General features: G+C 48.9%; 2 protein-coding genes, 1 long non-coding RNA gene and 1 other non-coding gene across 5 annotated transcripts in view; 3 read left to right on the top strand and 1 right to left on the bottom strand.

The window, feature by feature from the left end:
• The first annotated feature begins 171 nt into the window (after positions 1–171).
• On the top strand, positions 172–12888 carry LOC138414279 (uncharacterized). Its single transcript, XR_011246724.1, has 3 exons — positions 172–183; positions 677–862; positions 12758–12888. It is a non-coding gene; the product is annotated as an uncharacterized lncRNA (long non-coding RNA).
• On the top strand, positions 874–4162 carry TMEM186 (transmembrane protein 186). The gene has a single exon (XM_060031724.1). The coding sequence runs from the start codon at positions 1201–1203 to the stop codon at positions 1867–1869; it is 669 nt and encodes a 222-aa protein (XP_059887707.1). The 5' UTR covers positions 874–1200; the 3' UTR covers positions 1870–4162.
• The window catches only part of ABAT (4-aminobutyrate aminotransferase), an 87237-nt gene continuing 79735 nt past the window's right edge, over positions 10811–18312 (bottom strand). For both annotated transcript variants that reach the window (XM_060031722.2, XM_060031723.2), the window contains 3 exons: positions 17647–17793; positions 15292–15403; positions 10811–13950 (listed from right to left, as the gene is read on the bottom strand). In XM_060031722.2, the coding sequence (XP_059887705.1) occupies positions 13829–13950; positions 15292–15403; positions 17647–17793 (381 nt within the window). In that variant the 3' untranslated portion in view covers positions 10811–13828. The remainder of the gene's footprint in view (positions 13951–15291; positions 15404–17646; positions 17794–18312) is intronic.
• Positions 16442–16514, top strand: TRNAE-UUC (transfer RNA glutamic acid (anticodon UUC)). The gene has a single exon. It is a non-coding gene; the product is annotated as a tRNA-Glu (tRNA).

Raw genomic sequence — 18312 nt, 5'->3', positions numbered from 1 at the left:
GGCACGCCGGGAGGAGGAGAATCCACTCTCATAATGCCTCGGATTAGCGCTAGCTGTTCTCTCTGGACTACAGATCCCAGAATGCAATGCTCCTCTACGCTGTCCTATTAAGGCCGAACACGCGCTCTTAGCGGTTCCGGGAGTAGGAGGGATTCACTTCCGGCAGGCGGCCTTGAAGTCATGGTAAGAAGGCGGGTGGTGGGAAGTAAGGGAGGTGACGTGTTTTGTGGGTCGGGGGCAGGCCTGGGGCAGGCCTGCAGACACCTGGGGTTCTGATTCGGAGAATCCGTGGGAGGGACGTGGGTTCCAATTTGTTATTCCCCGCTCTCCTCTGCGCTCAGGTCACGTGGGCCCTCAACGGCGATAACTAAAACTCACTGAGCACTCGCCGAGCATCAAGTGCATTTGAAGGCTTTAAAACCATCATCACATTCAGTATATTTTGGATCCCCATTTTGAAAGATGAAGAAACTGGGGCCCAGAGAGGTGGAGTAATTTGCCCAAAGACCCACAGCTGGTGACTGTAGGAGTCGGGATTGGAACCCAGATCTGACTTCACCGCCCAACGTATCTTTCACTGCACTATTCGAGGGGTGGAACTGTGCATCTCATAAAACCCTTGTGCTACGGTTTGACGCCTCCCTTCTCCTCCGTTCTACCCCATCCCTCAATTTAGGCCAGGTAAACAGCGTTTCCCTTCCGACCCCAAGATGACGCTTTAAACCTGACCGAGAATTGGGTAGTTATTATGATGAATGTCTTGCGGATTTGTTCCCCACTGGGACATTGATTGAGTTTCCTGCTTGGGGAATTGTCACACACGCTGTGGTTCCAGTGCCAGCCCAGAGTTGGCCCTCTCAAGGTATTTGTTGAATGAATGAAGGCTGCGCCTCCTTTCCTATACCTACTTGAGCTGTCTGGAGGAAAGAGGACCGGTTTAAAAGTCAGACTCTGCCCCACTCACTGGCTATGTGTCTTTGGGTAAATTTCTTACTTTCTCTGGGCTTAATTTTCTGCGTGGTAAAGTAGAAGTCGTGGTTCCCATCGCAAACAGCTTTTGTGAAGATCACGTGAGGTAAAGCATCTGGCTTTACCTTTCTTTCCATCTCTGGCAGTGATGCCGGCCTCACAGGATTGGTGGGAACCTCCGTGTAAGATGCTTTGCAGCTGTTCCTTGTGTGATTAGCATGGTTGAGTTCCATGAGAGAAATGGTCTCCCTGTCTCCCTTTCAGGCCGCCTTCCTCCGAGCTGTGCCGCGGTCGCCAGGGCCAGCTGCATGGGGAAGGCCTCTCCACGGGCTGTGGTACTGCAGTGGGCGGGATCCTAGGAGGTGGGTGGGAAGCAGGCCACCAACCTCCAAGGAGAAACCACCCGGCACAGAGACAGAGACATTTCAGATGGTGTACCGGTTTGATGCCATCAGGTCTTTCGGGTACTTGTCTCGGCTGAAGGTGGCACAGACGGCCCTGACGGTGGTGGCCTTGCCGCCTAGCCTCTACTGGTACTCCCAGGGCCTCATGACCTTCAACTCCCTGTGCCTGGCGGGCGGGATCGCTGGCTTTGCCCTGGCCATGTTGTGCTGGATGAGCCATTTCTTCCGGAGGCTAGTGGGCATCCTGTACGTGAATGAGTCGGGCACCATGCTGCGGGTGGCCCACCTGACCTTCTGGGGCCGGCGACAGGAGACATACTGCCCTGTGGCCGACGTGATCCCCATGACGGAAAGCCAGGATCGGCCTCAGGAGCTGTTCGTGCGGATCCAGCAGTACAGTGGGAAACAGACCTTCTACCTCACCCTGCGCTACGGACGCATCCTGGACCGAGAGCGTTTCACACAGGTGTTTGGGATGCTGGACAAGTTCAAGTGAACGGACAGGGGGCCTCCTGCAGGCAGCCTGAGGGTGTGGGCGGGGCTGAAGGAGGGGGTCGGGCAGCTGGAGACTTTGCCGGGGCCCCTGGGAACTTGTCTTTTGGGATAAGGAAATTCATGAGGTAGAAGTAACTGGGTTTAGAAGGAGGCCCTGAGTGCAGATTCTTAACTGCACTTGTGTGTGACATTCAGATAATGGCCAGAAGTTTCTGTTAAGAGCCAGTCCTTGGAGGAAGCGTTGCCAAGCTCTCTCGAACAGTTACACTGCTGTGAAACCAAAGAGAGAGGTGGGGGGCGGGAGCCAGAAGACTTGGGTCTGTCCGTTTCCAAATCCCTGTCCTGGGGCAGGTTATCAAGTCTCTCAGAACCTTGGTTTTCACATCTTAAAGTGGAAAAATCCTCCCTGTCTCCTGGGATGGGTGTGAGAATAAACAATAAATGTCATTGTTAGTTCAGAGGTGATGGCGCCGCAAAAGGCTTCCAGGCAATGGGTAGGGATTTCACCAGTCCTATGCTGCGCCCCCTTGTGGACCCGGCGGCGGGGGGACCAGGATGAAGCCTAGAGCTGGGTCGTTCATCCTGCCAGCGCGGTAGCTGCACAGCCACTGGGGCAAGGTTGTAATCCGAGCAAGTTCACCGCCCAGCGGTCTAGGGGCTCTCACATCAGAAGGCTTTGCAGTGTGATAAAGTCAGATGAACTATATGCTGGTGTGATACTTTATCAAATAAAGCCAGTTACATGTAATGTCCCCCGTAATTAGCAATATGCTTATTGTATAATTTGTAACAAAGAGGAAAGAAGTCATGATCTTTAATTCTACCACTCAGAAGTCAATAACTAAATTTTGTTTTGTGACCTTCCAGTCTTTTTTTATTTTCAAATCGTAGTAAAATATAAACATAAATTTATCCTTTTAATCATTTTAAGTGTACACTAAGTGGCATTAAGTATATTTAGTGTTTTGCAACCATGACTTCTCTCCATTTCCAGAACTTTTTCGTTATCCCAACCAGAAGCTCTGCACCCATTAAGTAGTAACTCCCCAACACCCCGTTTCTCCAGCCCTTGGCAACCACTAATCTGCTTTCTGTGTCTATGGAGTTGCCTGTTGTGGATATTTCATGTAAATGGAATCATCCGCTGTGTGGCCTTTTATGTCTGGCTTCTTTCACTTGGCGTAATTTTGCAAGGTTTACCCATGTTGTAGCGGGTATCGGAACTTCATTCCTTTTTTATGGCGGAATAATATGTATATAGCACATTTTGTTTATCCATTAATCTTTTGATGGACATTTTGACTGTCTCCACCTTTTGGCTGTTGTGAGTAATGCTACTGTGAACATTGGTGTACAAACATCTGAGTTTCTGCTTTCAATTCTTTTGGGTATTTTCTGAGAAGTGGAATTACTGGGTCATACGGTAATTCTAAGTTTAACTTTTTGAGGACCTGCCAACCTTTTCCATAGTGGCTACACCATTTTATATTCCCACCAGCAATGCATCAGAGTTCCAATTTATCCACATCTTTTTTTTTTTTATATATAATAGCCATCCTAATGGGTGTGTATCTCACTGTGCTTTCAGTATTTACTTAAAACATAGATGTTATCCTGTATCTGAAATTGGCTTTTTTTTGCTTCATGTTATAACATAGGACTACGTCAGTTATAAACATTCATTTAAAATATTCAGTCACAAGGAAGAAACCTTGTGACTATGTGAGATGCTGGATGTTAACTTACTGTGGTAGTCATTTTGCAGTATATACATATATAAATCATGTTGCATACCTTAAACTAATACCATATTGTATGTCCGTTATATCTCAATAAAGTTGGAAAAAATGGGCAGCATACCTTACAAATAGATAAAAACAAAAGGCCCCGATTATTTGATTTTTTTTCATTTAAATACTTTTTATGCAAAAAAAAAATCAGTAATTGCAAAATATTCCACTGAGTGGTTGTAGCTGGTTCTATAACCTTTCTTGTTTAAATGATCTCCATTTTTTCAGTGCTATAAAGAATGTGATAAATGCCAGCTATATGGAGAGATATCTTTCCTTTGTGTAGACTGCAAGTGGCATTTTGAGAAAAGTGACTTTATAATGACGATAACATGAAAGAAGTTGTTAGGTCTTCTCAATTTATTGCATTTCACAGAAGCAAGTAAAGCATGTAATTCAAGGCAGTTTGTCCCTGCAGGCTTCCAAATCAGCCAATCATCCCAGACCTCTTCCGCTCGGTGCTGAAGGCACCACGGTTCATAAAAGGGGAGGATTTGGGCCTTTGGACTGACAGCATCTTGGTGGGGAGGGAGGGCGGATGCTAAGTGCATGTGTATAATTAGAAATGGGGAGGGACTTCCCTGGTGGTCCAGTGGTTAAGAATCCACCTGCCAATGCAGGGGACACGGGTTTGATCCCTGGACAGGGTAAGATCCCACATGCCACGGGGTAACTAAGCCCGCGCACCGCAACAAAAGGTCCCGCATCCTGCAACCAAGACCCGACACAGCCAATAAATGAATAAAATGGGGGAAAGTGCAAGGAGAGAGAAGAGTGGGGTGGCCTGAGGGGGTGAGGCCTGGGGCCGGGACTTTGAAGGGGACCCCAGGTGTGTGGAGGAGATGGACATGAGCACTGCTTGTTCAGGCTGAGGGGACACAAGCGTGCGTTTCTGCCCTGGACAGGAGTGGGGTGGGTGCCTTTGCTAAGGGGAGGACCCTGAATTTGATCCAAATCACTGTGGGGAGCCTTTGAAGGTCAGTGAAAGAAAGCTTGGGAGCTCTTAAGAACAAGAGGAAACAGCTTTTAATTTGTATTTGTTTTTAATTAAAGATGCAAATGAAAGGGCATAGACTTATGGATTTGTCATTGCCTCTGTTAAATTCCCATCGTGTGTTAATTCCAGCCAGTTGAAGGCAATGGTCTGGGGAGTGTGTGACCATGTCCCTCAGATGTTTGGGAATGCTGGGCTCCCATTGTCAGCTGGGGTATATCTGCAGGGTCTGTCTAGATAGAGGGGCTGTGCGTGCCGTGGACGGTGTGACCCAGAGCCCGGTTGTGGGCCTGGGGGTTCCCAGAGAGCCGCAGACCCACTTAGAAGTGCCGGCTCTTAGGGTAAATGGCATGTGGTTCCACTGACTTAATTTTATACCAACTTTACTCTAAAAGTGCAACCAGAACCTGACTGCTCTCACCTGCTCCAGCCCTGCCATTTCGATCCAAGCTGCCCTCATAGCCTCTGGATTATTGCAACCTGCTGCTTCCATCCTTGCCCTTCTAGAATCTGTTCTCGCAGCAGCCGAAGTGATCCTTCCTTTCTTTCTTCCCTCCTTCCCTCCTGCCACACCTTGTGGCTTGCAGGATCTTAGTTCCCTGACCAGGGATCGAACCCATGCCCCCTACAGTGGAAGCACGGAGTCCTAACCACTGGACCACCAGGGAAGTCCTGCCAAAGTGATCCTTTTAAAAAAGAGAATCACATCACTGCTCTAGAAGCTGAAGTCCTTACTGTGACCTACAGGGCCCAGCATGGCCTGGCCCCGCCCCTACCCCCAGCTTTCTTCTCATCCACAACTCTGCATTTACCACTTCAGTTAGCTATATTTCCCTTGCTCTTCCTCCAATAATCAAGGACCCCGCAGCCTCAGGGCCTTTGCACTGACAGTTCCTCTGCCTAAAAGCCTTTCTCCCTAGGTATCTACATAGAAGTGTCTATCTGTCTGTCTCCAGTTTCTCTCTCTGTATAACAGGGGTGTTACTATTTATCCTCAAGAAGTTGTACTGAGGATTCAATTATATAGAAGACTCGATTATATAATCTTCAGAGCTGCTGGTTTCCTTCCCTACCTTTCCCTCACCTGCTTGTCAGTGACTTCAGTTCCTGTGAACCTCTTCTCCCAAAGACACAGTCTGTGCCTATAAAATGTCTTAAGAGGGATTAATGATCTGACCTTGACTTATTAAAACCAAAAGTTAAGTAGGCCTGTTGGGCTACCTGTAAGCACTTACCTGAGTGAGCTTCACCCCCTGGAGATTCTGATTATGTCTGGGGTGGATCCCCAGAATCGGTCTTTTTGTCAAGCTTGAGGCTAATTCTGCTATGCAGCCATGCTGGGAATTTCTGAAATAGATGACCAGGGTGGACAACACCAGAATGACACATGCCTCTGTGTCCCTGGGCCAATTTTTTTTTTTTTTCTCCTACAGAATAGGTTGTCCGCCTGGGCTCCGTGTGTAGAATCTCCTGGACACCTCTTAAAAAATACTGTTGCCCAGGCCCATGACCAGTTTCCCTAGAGGGGATTCTCATGCGTAGCCTGATTTGACAATTACTGCCCAGAAGTGTCAGTTCAGTGGGAGGTGACAGCCCCAGTTCTCACCGGCTCTGGCACAAAAGAGCCTCCACTTGGATGTGTGGTTTGCTCATGCAGTACCAGCAGAGGGCGCACAGAGCAAATGCATTATTCTATCCCTTTATTTCCAAGCTAAAATTGCATGTGACAAGGGAAACAGTTTAGGGTTTCTGCAGTGCACCAGCACGGCAGTAGTACCCAGTTCCCTTGCTCCAGATCAGCAACAACAAAAACAACAAAACTCGCCTGTGCTCAACCCTGCAGATTCTGGTTGGGCAGAAGCTGGGTATCTGTATTTTGATGCTTCCCAGGTAATTCCAAGGCACCCCAGGTTTTGAGAATCATTGTGTGGGATTGGGCCTTCCCAAGAGCCATGCCTCTCTGATGGTCAAGCAGCTTCTCAGAAAATGGAAACGGTTTTTAGATTCAGGTGGTGTGTGGTTATATTGGTGATTTCCCCCTTGGAAAACAGTTCCAAAATAATCATCTAATAGAAATACTCAAGCATGTATATGAGGATGTTCACTGAATGTTTCTAATAGTGAAACAAACACACAACAACAACAGGAAGTAAACTAAGTTGCCATTAGTAGGCAACACAGTTAAATAAGCTATGGAATATTACATGCCCTTAAAAAGAGTGAGGTTGAACCATATCTGCTGATGTGACAGGATAATCATGGGGTAGTGTTAGGTGGAAAAAGCAAATCAGAGAACAATATAGTTCTGTATGATCCTATTTGTGATTTAAAAAAACGCATTCCAAATTTTTCACAGTGGTTAATTCTGGGGAGAAGATTCAGGTGGATGAGACAGAGGGAAAACGTCTACTTTGAACTTTATGGCCTTCTAGTATTGTTTAAAATTTCCGTAATGATCATGTCATCCATCTTAACAAATGAAGTAAAATGCTGTACTAAACACAATCTCTTCTGCCATCCTTTCCCCCTCCTGCCAGCTTTCGAGGTAAAGAGAAAAGTTTCTCAACCATGAATCTCCATTCTGGACTTGGAAGCTGGGTGGACAGTAGGAAACAGTCATTAAAAGCGTTAGTGATACAACCGTGTTTGTATTTTGTAGACTGGTTTTCATTCCCATCTGCTGAGAACCATCTGGACTTTGGGCACCCCACCTGCCCTGGGCTGTGTATTATTTAGATGCAGGAAATGGGGTAACCTGTAGCACGTCCATTTTCACGTGGTAGTTGCTAGGGACTTAATGTTTGTATCCCCTCCTAAAATTCATACATTGAACCATAGCCCCCCATGTGATAGTGTTTGGAGATGGGGCTTTTGAGAGGTGATTGGAGTCAGATGAGGTCATGAGGGTGGGGCCCCCACGATGGAATCAGTGCCATGTGAGGACACAAGCAGGAAGAGACCCTCACCAAGGACCCAACCCTGGACTTCCAGCCTCCAGAACAGTGAGAAATAAATGTTGGCTGTTTATGCTGCCCCATCTCTGATATTCTGTTAGAGCAGCTTGAGCTGAGACAGGTAGTCCTCCAGACCATGGTGAGGTCTGCTCCAACTGGGGACATTCACAGTGTGCATGGCTGGGAGCCGTTGTCCTTCCTACACCGGTTACCAGAACTGAGCCTTACCTGGTCATAGGCCCAGATATCCCACCCCCAGCCCATCATAAATAAAAATGTTTAATGCACTTCCCAGAACAGATTTGATGGGCTTAGCTGCTTGCAGGGGGCCAGCCTGGGGTGAGTTAGCCAAATAACTAGGAGCTTGCCCTTGGCTGCTTTAAGAATTCAGGTCTTGTGAGTCCCCAGATGGAAAGCCACCGGGTCCCTTTGAAACCTGGGCAGAGTCCAACTTTTATGGCCCTGTTTTGATCCTGCAGCATTCATTCAACTATAAAATCATGCCTGATGAGGGTTAATCAGGCAGGGTCAATACCATCTGGCCACGTTTGTACCAACTCTAGTGACAAACATCCGTTTTACTGATTAACAGTTGTAATCTGCTCTGGGATCTGGTGGGACTTGTCCCCGTGTTGGGAAGTAGGTTTAACATTTAGAACTATACGTGAGCCAGGTTCACAGAGATCGAGTGGCAAAAGGAACCATCATGTATTAAGCACCTACCACGAGTCAGGAGATGATTACATGATTTTTAAATTTTATTTATTGTTTATTTTTATCTTTTGGCTGTGTTGGGTCTTCGTTGCTGCGTGCGTGGGCTTTCTCTAGTTGCGGTGAGCGGGGGCTACTCTTCGTCGCAGTGCACTGGCTTCTCATTGCGGTGGCTTCTCTTGTGGAGCACGGGCTCTAGGCGTGCAGGCTTCAGTAGTTGTGTTGCGTGGGCTCAGTAGTTGCGGCACTTGGGCTCTAGAGCACGGGCTCAGTAGTTGTGGTGCATGGGGTTAGTTGCTCCGCGGCATGTGGGATCTTCCCGGACCAGAGATTGAACCTGTGTCCCCTGCATTGGCAGGTGGATTCTTAACCACGGCGCCACCAGGGAAGTCCTGATTTCGAGATTTTCTTGAATCCTCCCAGCAGCTGTTGGAGTTGGAGAACCGGAGAGAGGTCGCAGGTGTAGGGTGAAGCACGTGGTTTGGAAGCAAGACTTCCTACCTGCTTGAACCCCAGCCCTGCCACTCCCAGGCTGTGACTGTGGGCCAGTAATATAATCACTGTCTGTGCCTTGGTTTCTTCATCTGTGAATTAATGATAATAAAGGCACCCACCGAGGGTAGTTGAAGGGGCTGACTTACTACATGAAAAGCACTTAAAAACAGCGCTTGGTCCAGGGAAGCCCTCAGTAAGTGTCAGCTGCTTTACTGTGATCACTCTCTGCGGGTGATGCTCAGAGAGGTGAAGTGACTTACTCAAGGTCACCCAGCTAGAAAGCAGCAGAGTTAGGTCATTCTACTGCCTTGTCCTGCCTCCCCGGGGGGTGGAGAAGGGGGAAGAAGGACAGAAAATGGAAACAGTGACTGTTTTTAACAAAGGTCCTGGCACCTTCCACCCACCTGCCTTAGGGATATACGCTTAGGAGCTCACACTAATGCTGACCAGTTCAAGTTCACTTTCCCAGGCCAGTGGCCAGGCTGGTGGTGAGAAGGGTCCTGAGTGGTTGATCCTCAACCAACCCCATGCTGACTGCATGTGCTCATTCACACACACCAGTGTGTCTCAAATCCTGGCCTCCAGGCTGTGTGATGCCAGGCGGGTTCCCCAATCTCTCTGAGCATCAGGCTCCTCATCTCACAAACAGGCAGACACATACACGGCTCATAGGTGTGCTGTGAACATGACAAAGCCCCAGCAGAATATGCTTGTGCATAGCAGATGCTCAACAAATGATAAATATTATCACTATATGTGATTATTCTTAAAAGCATATTTAATGGTAGATATTGCTTTCCTAGTCAGTTATTTCATAGACCTGTTCGGTGTCCCAGCCAGAAGGAACCTTAGAAATCACGTGGTCCAAACCATACATTTTCCAGGTGAGAAAAAGAAGGGCCATGGAGGGCCACTGAGACAGCTGGGTGCAGGTGAGTCAGGAGCCCACGGCCCGCGGTTCTAGGTCAGGATAGCAGGAGGACCAAAGAGCCAGCTCGTTTCCACAGGTGCTGACTCAGCATCTCTTCCGTGCCTTCCCACGCTGCACCTGCCTCCCGGCTGATTCCCATCAGTCATCAGCTTACCACCTCCATCCGTGAGGGAGAGAACGTGATTTAATTGGTTTGGGGTGGGGCCTGAGCATTAGGATATTTACAAAGTTCTTTAGGGCAACTCCAAAGTGCCTCTAGTGTTGAATGTCACTGCCCTGGATGTAGTGGATTTTGTGCTTTTCCCTCCCTCTCCATCCAGCCCATTACCGCTGTCCTGGTTGGGCCACCTGGTCATCTCGATGGCCACAGATTCCGACTGATCACCCAGTCTCTCTTGTTCACAGTGGACAATCAGGACATTCGTTCTAGAATGCATGTTGGATTACCCCCCTGCTCCAAACCCTGCTCCATCAGTTCATGGAAGGCCCAGACTGGCACAGGAGGCCCTCCAGGTCCGAGCCCTGCCTGTTTCTTTGGCCTGGTCTCCAGGCTCTTCTGCTCTCCTTGTCTTTGTGATCTAGTAATGCTGAACGCTGTAGAAGTCCCTGCCGCATCCTGCCTTCGTGCCTTCAGCTATAGCTGTCCTCTTGGTCCGGAATGCCTTCCACCCCTCCTCTGAGTCGCTGGAGCAGTTCCCACTCAACCTTGAAGTTGAAGCTCAGAGGCCTAACCTCCACCCTGACTTGGGCCTATCCTTTGTTCATGTACAATATCCTCCTGTATCCTGGTCCTTACGCTGGGTTGCTGTGACCTTTGCCCCACTGGAAGGTGAGCTGAGGGTAAGGACCACACCTTGTCCATCCCCATTACATGGCATGTCTTGGATGAACTCTGATGAACTGAATGGCCTCACCAGACTTCTCAGCCCAAGGCAGACTTAACGCAGGAAGAGAATTCCCCCAAGACATCCCTAAGAGGTGCTTAATCATAGGCGCTTCATAAGAACTTGTGAAAGAAGTCCTTACCAAAACCATTTCCAACCAAAAAGACCACATTTACTCTGATGTTTCCATTATAAATATTTTGTTTTTAATTTAAGAATACTGATTAACACAGGAAACAGACTGAGTTCATGGACTTGCGCATATGGTCATCAGTTACACTGTGACGTGTTATTTCTTGATCATTTATTGGCACTGTCAACAGAATACTGTAAACAAGATCACTTTGTATGCGTAAGTTGGCAAGGCTCCCTAGCTATGGTTTTCTACCATGAGCTGATATACAGATAGATATAGACAGGTATAGATATACAGATTATATTAATGTTGTGCACGATTTTGCATGGTTACTGAGTGTCAGTAAAAATTATTTAAAAAACACCCATTTATAGTAAAAGTGAGGATGTGCTAAGATTTGCCATGACTGGACCTTGTTTTCTGTAAAAGTGATGAGATTTGCTGGCGACATTTACTAAAGTCTATGGCACTAACGTGTGATGGATTCGTTTCCGGACCGTCGGCCACAGAAGTTCTTCTGCGTGGGCTCTGCCTGAGCCAGCACCCTGTCCTCTGGGCTCCCTATGTTTTCACCAACCTCTAGCAAGTTTCTTGAGCGCTGCTGAGAAGGTTTTCCTTGAAATTCTCACAGCTACACCTCCACTTCCAAAAGAGAACGTCTCAGGAACTCACTATGCCCTGAGTCAACGAGGACTGGCTGATAAATGGCTTAAAAAGTTTTATAAGTAACTTCCCTTGATAAGGAGTGAAGAAGTCTGGAAATGACTTTCCAGATAAAAAAGATTTCATTTCTCTGTCTGTGCCCTGTGGGGAGAGAACAAAATATTGGAGCCACTCTCTCCACCAAAGACAGCCAACGTTTCTGGTTGTGCCCTGGCTTAAAAACCTTTTGGACTCCAGCAATCTCATTGTATGTTTCGATCCAATGCTAAAGTTCTCAGGAGAAAGCATACATGAATTATGGTTTGGTTTGCATTTTGCTTGTTTGTTAAATAAGGCCTTGAATCTTGGGATATTGCCTGTGGAATCTGGATCCCCAGTGAAAAGTGTGAGGCTGTGAACTCATGTGTCTTTGCATATGCTGTTCCCTTTCTGCAACACTCTTCCTTGTCTTGTCTACTTGGTGAACTCTTGTTCATCCTGCAAAATCCTGCTCAAATGTCACTTTCTCCTTGGAACCTCCTCTGACCCTTAGGTGGATTGGGCCACTCCCTCTGATTTCCTGATGTTCCTACACATACGACTATTATGGCATTAATTGCTGGTTTAGGATTCTGTTGTCCGCAGTGGGATGTGAGTCCCTTGAGAGCAGGGACTAGGTTTTATTTCACCTTTGGATTTCTAGTGCTTAGCACTGGGCCTGGGACAGAGCAGGTATTTAATGCAAGTTTCATGAATGAATGACTGGATAAATAAATGAACATACAAATGAGCGAAAGCTTGCAGAGAGGGAGGCTCCATTTAGTTGGCAGTGCGAACGCCCTTGGACACGGCAGAGCTCCTTAAAAGCAACGGATTAGCACTGAGTGCAGGAATGCAGGGTGAACCGGGATTCAGGGATTCCCCCTCGTCTGTTAAACACGTGACTGCCTTTCATTCTTGGCAAAAATAGGATGATGACCAAATCTGCTGAAAAGCGGAAGCAGAAAAAAACCAAACCACTTTGAGATCTTTGGATGGTTAGTTATTAAAAGAGAAAAGTGCTGAATTGAGAATCTTGATCTGCCCGGCTCCCAAAATAGTCAACCAAGGCACCAGGAGACCAAGTGGCTTCCTTTTGGACAGACTTCCTTCATCTACCCGCTAAACAACACTCATTGCTGGAGGACGACCAAATGCTCTTTTTAGGAGCATCTGAGGTCAAATCAGTTCCAAAATGGTCTCGCCTCCAGCAGAGACCCCCTTAGCCTCAGCCTTCATCCAATTAAGCCTCTAAGTATCACCTGCCTGGTCATCTCACAGTCACTCATGGCAGGAAAATCTCTGACTTGCAGGGGTAACGACAAGGAAGCCACCTTGCACCAACAGGCTACTTCTTCCTGCATGGAACTGTGGCGCCCTCAATTCATGATACCTCCTGCAAGAAGACACCTAGTCCAGCTTTGATGTAGCAGCAAAGCCGTTCCTGGGACGGCTCAGAAGTGGAGCAGAGGTGGGTGAGCAGAGCTAGAGACAGGGTCCCGGGGCGAGGGGTCCAAAGTCAGACCCCAGGTGCCGTGGGGACAGGAGGAGGGGTCTCTGCTGCCCCAGGCCTGGGCTTACACTCCTGGGCGTGTGTCCCTGGGATGAGCAGGTGCAGCTTGCTTTCCACAGAGGTCTGGGCTGACGTTTAACGGGAGGGAGGGAATTTGGGGAACGAGGGTGGTGAGTAAGACCTGTTGGCGATGCCACCCAGAGATTCTCCCAGGACGAAGCCCCATGAAGGCGAGAATGCACAGTTTGGAGAGGAATCCCCGGATGGATCAGGGGAGTGGCCCTACTCTTTAGGCCAGAAGACCCCTTCCCACACCCCCAAGCTCAATGCCGTGTCCCTACTCTCCTGCCTTAATATGCTCTGTCCTGCCCGTCACTGGACTGTGCATGGGACATGCTCAGAGCTTCGGGGCCTGGGCGCGAGGGGGAAGCATGTCTGTTTGCATAGGGCAGGGGGAGCCAGCGTCCTCCCCGTTCAGAACGTGTCACTTGAGAGGGACGGAACCCAGGAGTCCCAGCCACCAGCCCCAGGAGCAGGTATCATTCCCCTGACTGGCTTCCAAAGGTATCGTTGGGGTCAAGGGTGGCAGATAACCTGGCCAGGACCCTCGGGGCCCAACCTGAGACTATGTCCAGGGCTCAAGCAGAATTTCTGGGCTTAAAACCAATGTGCACCATTGGCTTTGCAGGGAGAGAGCAAACCAGTCCCTCCCCTCCCCCCAAGCCACGAAAAACATCCCCTCCCCACAAATAATCCTCCAGTTTATGCATTCACCTCTGATACTTTAAGTGAAAACATGAATTAGGCAAACTAATCAATTTGACAAGGGGTGAGATCAGGGCTTCCTCAGAGCGTGGAGGAAATGGCTTCTTTACTTGAAGTCGGCTAAGATGTCGCTGAAAATATTGAGGAACAGGTGTGCGTGGTGGTCCCTGAAGACCAGAGTGGGACGGAAGCGGATGGATTTGTCGCCGCAGCCCCCCAGCATCAGGCCTAAAAGGAGAGGCGGGGGTGGGTTAGGGGCTTGGGCTCGGAGTCACGGGCCAGGGAGCCGGGCGGGGTCACACACGGTGGCTACCCCATCCGTCCGAACCGTTCTGTCCTTCCTTGCAGCCACCCGTCCAGCCCTCCTTCCCGTTCTCGCTCATCGGCCCGCTCAGCCGCCCTTCTCTCCCCTCCCTCCCTTCCAACTTTGAAGGCCAGCTCTGCTGCCCCTGAGCTAGGCCTGCTGATTGAGAAATCCTGACACAAAGTCCTGGCCTTCCAGAAACTCGTGGTGTGGCAGGGAAAGAAAATAAGAAATAAATTACACAAGTGGGGGCAGGTCAGCAGCGCTTATGAAGGATGGAATCTGAGTTTTGGATTTTTTTTGGGCCGTGCTTCGCGGCTTGCAGGATCTCAGTTCCCCAACCGGGGATCCAACCTGGGGCCCCGGCAGTGAGAGCGTGGCGTTCTAACCACTGGATCGCCAGGGAATTCTTGGAATCTGCTTCTTTTAAAGGGCGATTTCACCTTTGACTAGATGGGGCTCTTTGGCTGGGTTGTATAGCGTCTCTGAGACTCAGTTTTTTCATTCTCAAGAGGAGGTGAATTACCCCTGCCCTTCAGGGCTGCTGCAGGATTCTCTAAGCTGGTCCGGGTGAAAGACACCAGCTTTGACACATAGTAGGCTCTCTGATCTGCCCCACTTAAAACTTCCATGGCTCCTATAGCTCTTAGGAGAAAGTCCACAATCTCGAACCTCATCCCCAGGCTGACGTGAACCTGATTCACCCCCTGCCACCCGTCTGTCCCTCGTTCCACTCCATGCATTTGTTTTCTCCCTCTGTATGCCCCATTCTGCCCAGCTAAAGGCACACATCCCTTCCCCTGCCTGGAATGCTCCTTCTCACCTTCTTCACCTGGCCAATCCCTATTCATCCGGCGAGACGTAGGGTAAAATGCCACTTCCTCAAGGAAGCCTTCCCTGATTTCCTGGACATTTTCCCCAGCTATTTGTTCTCTAACTCCTTTTCCTCTGTTCTAGGACTTATAACTGTAATAGATTGTTTATGGAATATTCTCTTTGATGTCACCCCTTCCTGCTAGACTGCAAGCTCCTTGAAGGAAGGGACCCTGGCTCTCCTGACCCTCTCCAGAGTTGGTACCTCTCACCTTCTGCTCACCTTCTCGGCGAATATCGTTGAATGAATAAATGTATAAGGAAAGCTCCCTGGTAACTTTCTCTTCTTTTGAGAAGGCAATTCAGACTATTTTTAGTCCTGTGAATCACCTTCCCCTCCCCCTCCCTCCAGGCCCCCCACCAGGAAATGTGGGTACCCCTGGCTGCCTTACCTTTGTTTCTGGCTATTGAAATGAGTTTATTCCGTATGGATTCATCTGGCGTGTCGAAGGAGCAGAAGGTGCCTCGTCCTCTCACTCTGCTGATGAGCTGGGGGTACCGGGCCTGCAGTGGGGACACAAGGCCGGCATCAAAGCCAAGGAAGGCAGCCATCAGCCCACGTGGACCTCATGGCCACTCAGGACAGGGGCGGCCTGCGTTTGTGAGAGCCTCAGAACAACAAGATCCCTGCCGAGCCCGGCCCTGGCGCATCCCATACTCCAGCACCAACTGCAAGCAGGGTGCATCTGTCCCCCCAGGGGACATAAGTTAGCGCCTGACATTTCTCCTGCCACGCTGGTGACAGGGGAAGGAACATTGTGGCAGGAGGGAAGGGCCCAATCCTTCCACCCTTCCCAGAGGCTTTTCCTAGCACCTACCCCTGCCCAGCCTCAGTCTAAATGCAAATCCAGGCCAAGAAAAGAAAAAGAAATTCCCCCTAGAGCTACAGCACAGTTAGAGGCTCTCAGCTAGCTCAGCAGCCACACTTGCCCCTTCAGAGTCTGCAATCAGGCAGATCTGGGTTTAATCAGGCAGATCTGGGTTAAATCTGGGTTTCTCCCCATTCTCATCCAGAAAATGAGGAGAATTATAGTTTCCTAACTTCAAGTTGTTCTGGGTTAAGGGTGCCAGAAGAAAAACAGGACACCTGGTTCAATTTCAGATAAGCAACTTCTAATTTTTTAGTATAAATATGTCCCAAACATTGCATGGGATATACTTACGCTAAAAAGAAAAAAAATTAGTTGCCATCTTTTAAATTTAACCGGGTGTCCTGGCATCCCTACCTGGGAGAGGAAGACGGTGGTCCCCGAAGCTCCTGCCTCTGCCCTGTGACTGGAACCAAGTCCAGTGTCTGCCTTTCCCTCCTGGGCTTCAGATTTGTGAAATTTAAATTTAACTGCGGGGGGGACCTGCTTTTTTTTCCCCTAAATGCAGCAATCCTATTCTGAGGATTAAATGAGATAAGGCACCTAACATAATGCTTGGCACAGAGCAAGTTCTCAATTAATGGAAATAATAATAAATAATAATAATTATTATTGTTATGTCCTTGATCATGTCAGAGAGGTAAATGCTGGCAAAGAGCATGGGCTTGGGAATTCCCTGGTGGTCCAGTGGTTAGGACTTGGCACTTTCACTGCCGGGGGCCTGGGTTCGATCCCTAGTTGGGGAACAGATCTCGTCAAAAAATAGAAGAAAAAAAAAAGAACATGGGCTTTGAAGGCTACAAGAATCAGGTTCAAACCCCAGTGCAAGCTGTGTAACTTTGGACAAGTTAATAACCCGCCACACCTCAGTTTCCTCATCTGTAAAATAAGGATCATGGTGGTGTCTACACCCACAGCGTTACCATTGGACTTAAGAGTGTATGAGATCCCCTATTACGGAACTTGGCAGGAGCAGGCTCTCGGTAAATGGAAGCTGTTATCACTACCATCCCTCCTCGCTTCGTCATCACCATCACCATCACCATCAGTGGATCTGCTCAGCTCACTGGTGACTGGGTGCTTCAAGGAAGGGCTCTTTGTATCCAGCCCTCTGGGGTTAGGGTCATCTCTCCTCCTAACTCCTGGGCTGGGCTGGCCAGTCCTGGAAACACTGGTTCCTCCCAGCAGCATTCCCCCGTCCCCAAATCTAGGAGAGCGTGTCGGGCAGGGAGTAGACATAACAAAGACAAATAATTATAATAAAGAGCTCTACTGTCCAATGAGGTGGCCACATGTAGCTGTTGAAATGTGAGTCCAAATTGGAATGCACTGTAAGTGTAAAGTACATACTGGATTTCAAAGACTTATTGTGAGAAGAATAAGAAATATTGAATTATTTTATATATTGGTGGCATGTTGAAATAATATTTTGGATATGATGGGTTAAGTAAAATATATTATTCAAATTAATTTCAGCTCCTTCTTTTTCACTTTTAGTATAGGTACTAGGACCTTTGAAGTTATGTGCATAGCTAGCAATCTGTTCCCCTGGAGAGCACTGCTACGGAGTGATCAGGATGTAGAAGGTGGTCCAGAGGAGGGAATAGTGGGCAAATGGGTGGGAACGAGAGACAGGGAACATTGGGGAGGTTTCTCAAAGAAGGGATGCCTGAACTCAGTGTCAGCAGAAAACCGGGAGTTCAGGAACTGGGAATGGGGTCGGGACGGAGCGGTGGGAAGGCGTCCCCTACAGAAATGGCGCAGCCTATTCAGAATTGCTGGGGCAGCGGGTGTGATGCTACACTGAAGAGCTCAGCTGCTGTCCGCGGGGGCCGTGGGGAGCCGTGGATGGGGATCCGGGAGAGCCGGGCGGAGTACCTGGAGGTCCAGCAGTCCCGTGAGCAGGACCTTCCCAGCATGGGCCGCGTTATTCAGCAGGTCCTCCCGCTTGATGATGTTGATGACCTCAGCCAGCAGCAGGTTCTTGGACGGATCCCCCAGCCACGTGTTGAAGATCCGGTAAGGCTGGAACAAGACACAGGGCATCAGAAGGGTTCCAGGCACACCCCAGACACACTCCTCCCCATTTAAGAGAAGAGAGACTAACCCAGCGAGTAGCTACTAAGTGCTGGGAGGATATCGCATATGGTCTCACCAAAATCGCTCCGTAACAGCAACCCTGTAGGCAGGTACTACTATTAGGGACACCAACTTGTCCAGGTCCTGGGAAATCCCTCAGTCCTGGGGAAACCGAGACGGTTGGCCCCTAATTACCATAATCCTCATTTTATAAAGGAGGAAGCTGAGGTGCTGAGTGGTTGAGTGATTTGTCTGTGAAAATATGGCCCCTTAGGTGGTGGAGTCAGGAGTGGATTGGTGGCAGTCTGACCCTCAAAGACCACCCGCTTTACTCCCCCTTCAGGGTGTCAATGCAGCCAACTAAAACACACTTCCCAGCCTCTCTTGCAGCTAGGAGTGGCCATGTGACCAGATCTTAGTCAAAAGTGGTAGAAACAGAAATGTTGTGGGATTTCTGGGAAGGCT

This window comes from Delphinus delphis, chromosome 15, assembly GCF_949987515.2.
Source record: "Delphinus delphis chromosome 15, mDelDel1.2, whole genome shotgun sequence".
NCBI classification, from domain to species: domain Eukaryota; kingdom Metazoa; phylum Chordata; class Mammalia; order Artiodactyla; family Delphinidae; genus Delphinus; species Delphinus delphis.
This window is presented reverse-complemented; position numbering and strand designations above follow the sequence as displayed.